General features: G+C 50.1%; 1 protein-coding gene across 1 annotated transcript in view; it reads left to right on the top strand.

Moving 5' to 3' along the window:
- Positions 1 to 4,508, top strand: part of pdxdc1 (pyridoxal-dependent decarboxylase domain containing 1) — a gene marked incomplete at its 3' end in the record, with an annotated part of 54,634 nt that extends 50,126 nt beyond the window's left edge. The window contains exons 24-25 of the mRNA XM_083649340.1: positions 1,093 to 1,191; positions 4,261 to 4,508. Of these exons, the coding sequence (XP_083505466.1) occupies positions 1,093 to 1,191; positions 4,261 to 4,508 (347 nt within the window). The remainder of the gene's footprint in view (positions 1 to 1,092; positions 1,192 to 4,260) is intronic.
- Between the last annotated feature and the right edge of the window lie 742 nt (positions 4,509 to 5,250).

Below are 5,250 nucleotides of genomic sequence, written 5' to 3'. Positions count from 1 at the left end.
GTGTTCGCTCGTTGCTCGGCGCATTGACAGAGAGGAAGAGAGACTGGCTGCCACTGCGATTGCACAGCGCTACTGTGTGTGTGTGTGTGTGTGCGTGTGTGTGTGCGTGCGTGTGACAGTGAGAGGGAGAGAGAGAGAGAGAGAGAGAGAGCGAGCGAGCGAGAGCGGGCAGCATACACAGGCACACAGAGCGGGAGGTACGGCTCTGGCGGGAGGGAGACAGACAGACACTGAGCGAGCGCTGTGATTGGCCAAATCTTATGACGTGATAAGATCATTCAGTTTAGCACCGCGCGCACCGCTCTCTTCAATGAGGAAGTAGAAATCCAGACCTTGTAGAAAAGTGGCGATTTTGGGGCTTTGGGTTGAAAGTAATGTCTCCTACTTTCTGAGGCACACAATTACTCACATAAGACCCTAAATTTAATAGTTAGAAGGTTTTTGTGGATTTTGGTTTCCAGGGACTTTAAAACCAATTAGTAGACATAAAAATAACAGAATAATATAATACAAATTATTAACACTAGAAATGTACTCGAATAGTCAGACATTTGAATATTCGTTCATAATACTGACATTCGAAATTTAAAGCAATTGCATTTTTTTTATTAATATGAACTCATTTTTAGCTCGTTCATATTTACTCCGACTAGAAATAGAGCGCTCCTTTCTGGCCTACGTGCCTCTTTGTCGGCCTCCTTGCAGTGGCCGCTTCGCGCCCTCGCAGACGCAGCTCACTCCCTATGCAGACGCAGCTCGCTCCCTATGCAGACGCAGCTCGCTCCCTATGCAGACGCAGCTCACTCCCTATGCGGCCTCGCTTGCACAGGTTATTCCCTCTCCGATTATAGGTGTGAGATTAATCACTTCATTACATTTTTTGAAAATTTGTTTTTTGTCATGATGACATCACGGCAGACATTCAAATATTTGTGGAAAACCTCAATAGAATAATTAAATTTGAAAAAAAAATATCCGGTACAGCCCTAAAATTCACATGTTGTTTTATCTCCCTCTGTCACGCTGTGGTTGGCAATTAAATATCTGTGTGTGCGTGTGTGCGCGTGTGCGGTCACGGGCGTGTCTCCATAGGTTCCCTGGACTCCACAGAGCAGACCTATTCGTCTAGGGCCCAGGGAGGCCGGCTCCCCCTGCAGGACACCCCCACCTCCTCAGCCAAGAGACTGCCAGGTATGTTTTTTTTTTTAGTTATCCTTTATTTATCCCCATGGGGAAATTCATCCTCTGCATTTGACCCATCCTCTACTAGGAACCTTCCTAGAACTAGGAGCAGTGGGCAGCCGCAGAGCAGCGCCCGGGGACCAACTCCAGTTCTTTTGCCAGTACCTTGGTCAGGAGAATTAACCCTAACATACATGTCTTTGATGGTGGGAGGAAACCGGAGCACCCAGAGAAAACCCACACGAACACAGGGAGAACATGCAAACTGCACACAGAAAAGACCTGGGACGGACCGGGGTTCGAACCCGGGACCTTCTTGCTGTGAGGCAGCAGCACTAACCACTGAGCCACCGTGCCACCTTAGCTTCTATCACCGCTTTGGCTGCGCATGTAAACAGAAAATAAGCTCATACTCTGAGTGTGATCAATCTAACTTACTCTCTAGGATATATTATCGACTGTGATCAATCTCACTTACTCTCTAGGATATATTATCGACTGTGATCAATCTGACTTACTCTCTAGGATATATCGGCCGTATATCGGTATCGGCCGATATTGTCCTTGTTGATTAAATCAGCTATCGGCAAAAAAAGGTGCCGTTCACTGTTTGCAGTGGCCGATATTTAATCAGTCAGTTGGGTCACATCATTTGTGGTTGTATGTCTATAAAGAGAAAACATCACATGGATGCAACTGGGACGTATCCTCAGTGATGTACCCTGGGGTCATAGGATGTTTCGGGTCTCGCAACATCATACACAATCGCCCAGGTGACCCAGCCGGGGCTGGCCAAGACCCAACTTACGTCCCAGTAGCTACCCACGGTCAGCCCTCTAGGAAGGGTCGAAGGTGGTCACGTGGTCAGGGCCACTCAATCCACTGCTCCGAAACTACTCTGCCGGGACCGGGGGGAGAAGGGCTCTGGTACGTAGAGGGACCGGGCTCTGTGGGTTGCCACCCGGCCGGGCTCCTCCCTCATCTCACCAGGTCTACGACCTGTGCGCTGCACCAGACTCCCCCGCTCCAAACATCTCATTCTGACGTGATGGTATCTTGGTGGATACCATGCAGTACCAGTAATTGGTGGCACACATGCTTCTGCATGACAGATTTGGCCAAATGATGAGGTTCTCTCTGCCTTCAGGATAGTTCTGAGATATTGAGTTTCACATTTCTCAGAATCCATTGAGTTAAATGGAGATGCGTCGTGGGTCCGTTGTTTTAGAAATGACAGGCTCAAAAATCATTATTAAAAACAAAATACATCCACACATTTCAACAGGCACGCATAGAATTTCATGTGACTAACTCAGTTTTGTCAAAAGAGTCCAGGCAGTGCAGCCAGGGGTAGATTTCTTGTCTATCAACATCAGGGTCGCAGGTTCAAGCCCCCGTGATACCTAACCTCCGGCTTAGTTGGGCGTCCAGGCACAATTGGCCGTGTCTCAGGGTGGGAAGCTGGATTAAGGGTATGTGTCCTGGTTGCTGCACTAGCGCCTCCTCTGGTCCGTCGAGGCACCCATTCAGGAGGCAGGGAAACTGCGGGGAATAGCATGATCCTCCCACATGATACGTCCCGCCGTTGAAAGCCTTCGCTGTCAGGTGAAAAGATGTGGCTGGCGACTGCACACATATTGGGGGAAGCACGTGCTGGTACAACTCTCTCCAAATCGGCAGAGGGGGTGGAGCAATGGCCCGGGACAGCAGGGGGAGGGGCCAACTACAATAGGTTGAGGCGATGTCTCGTCATCGATGCTGGGTTATAGCTGGCTGGGGGCGTGGTCATGGTGGGGTAAAAACCCCCGTTCTATCCATTCAGCAAAGTTAGAATTTAGCTGCTAGCCTAGCCCAGGCAGACACGATTGGGGATTTAACCACCGCAGTAAACGCACATCTGAACAGACGTCTTGTGTTCTGCTCTAGAATCCCCAAACCTGTAGTTTAGAGCCGCAGTACCTTCCTTGAGTGAGTGGTGAGTCAGCCTATTGAGATATGGGCGGTTTTACCCCACTCGCGCACCGGGACCGGGGGGAGAAGGGCTCTAGTACGTAGAGGGACCGGGCTCTGTGGGTTGCCACCCGGCCGGGCTCCTCCCTCGTCTCACCAGGTCTACGACCTGTGCGCTGCACCAGACTCCCCCGCTCCAAACATCTCATTCCGAGGTGATGGTATCTTGGTGGATACCATGCAGTACCAGTAATTGGTGGCACTGCAGACTCCACTTGCGGCTTGAATGGCCCTCCTAAAAGGCCTCTCTCATAATTACATGACAGTATGATTGAATTTGTGCTCATTCAAAGATAGTGTGATGAAGGGCTCAGAACACTTTAAAACAGGTCAGTTATTTGTTTATAATGAAGATTTCTTTGTTTCCCTCTCAAAAAAGGCGTAAAAAAACCCATATCGGTATCAGCCAAATTGTTATTTTAAACATCGGTATTGGCCCAGAATTTTGCAATTGGTGCATTCCTCTTACTCTCATATCAAACTGGTTTCTGGTTTCTGCTAAATCCATTGCTGATTGTATTTTCATAGGATTTGTTGACGGTAAGAAATTATTTAAAACAGTGATTCCCAAAGTGTGGTCTGCGACCCACTGGTGGGCCGTGGAGGTAGTGCAGGTGGGCCGCGAGTACCTGCCAACTCCCAATTTTCATGGAAGTCCCCCTATTTTTAACCCTTTCTCCCACTGTGCGCCCAAATTTCCCCCGTGACTGTGTTTCAGGGGCTGTAGCGGTCTGGACCTAAGGCACCCATTGACCCTATAGTGCCTATACTAAGGCACCCATTGGTGCCAACATGTCATGCTAGCTTGTCGGGCAGGGGGCCAAATAATGGTCACAATGCGCACATGTATGTTTTCAGGTTGTACAGGTAGGAAAAAGTGACTGGAGAGGGGCTTTAAATGAACCGGGCGGAGAGGCTTGGTTCACCCAGGCCACTGACTGGACCAATAAGCACACAGAGAAAATGATGTCACACTCACCCAGGCCACTGACTGGACCAATAAGCACACAGAGAAAATGATGTCACACTCACCTTGTACGTGTCATGTCTGCTCCTGCTCTGTCATAGGTCAGAGGCTGTTCCGGCGCTCGGTAGCGGGTTCTGACTCGCACAGCGAGACGAGCTCTGTGGGACAAGCCGAGGAGACGGCCGCTCTGACCCCTGCCGCCCCCCCGCCCGCCCCTCCGCCCGGACCCCAGACCGGTGCTGCCTCCGGGAGCAGTGAGGAGCCTTCCCAGCCCCTGCAGGAGGTGGAGGACCTGGCCTCCGAGCAGAGGCAGCCTGAAGGCCAAGAGACTGCCCAGACCGACAGATAGGACTCCTCCTTCTGCAGAGCTTCCTCCGTCCAGCCTCTGAATAGTCCCAGCCTAACACACGTTCTGAAGTCCAGCTCCTCTGAATAGTCCCAGCCTAACACACGTTCTGAAGTCCAACTCCTCTGAATAGTCCCAGCCTAACAAACGTTCTGAAGTCCAACTCCTCTGAATAGTCCCAGCCTAACAACGTTCTGAAGTCTAACTCCTCTGAATAGACCCAGGCTAACAGATGTTCTGAAGTCTAGATCCTCTGAATAGTCCCAGCCTAACAGATGTTCTGAAGTCCAGCTCCTCTGAATAGTCCCAGCCTAACAAACGTTCTGAAGTCTAACTCCTCTGAGTAGACCCAGGCTAACAGATGTTCTGAAGTCTAGCTCCTCTGAATAGTCCCAGCCTAACAGATGTTCTGAAGTCTAGATCCTCTGAATACTCCCAGCCTAACAGACATTGTGAAGTCTACCCCCTCTGAATAGACCCAGCCTAACAGACGTTCTGTAGTCTAGCTCCTCGCAACGTCCCGACAAAGAGCTTCTCCTCGGTTTTTGAGTGGAACGCTGACTGAGCTAGATCATGCCATTTGTCTCCCCGGCCTCATTATTTCAGAGTAAATGGAAAAATCCACCCTTGGATACTCGCACACTGGTCGATGGTAATCTGTGGTGATACTCGCACACTGGTCGATGGTAATCTGTGGTGATACTCGCACACTGGTCGATGGTAATCTGTGGTGTTCAACACATTG

This window comes from Poromitra crassiceps (assembly GCF_964638095.1).
Source record: "Poromitra crassiceps genome assembly, chromosome: 13".
Taxonomy (NCBI): Eukaryota; Metazoa; Chordata; class Actinopteri; order Beryciformes; family Melamphaidae; genus Poromitra; species Poromitra crassiceps.
Note: the sequence above shows the minus strand (reverse complement) of the source record. Positions and strands in the feature narration are given on the sequence as shown.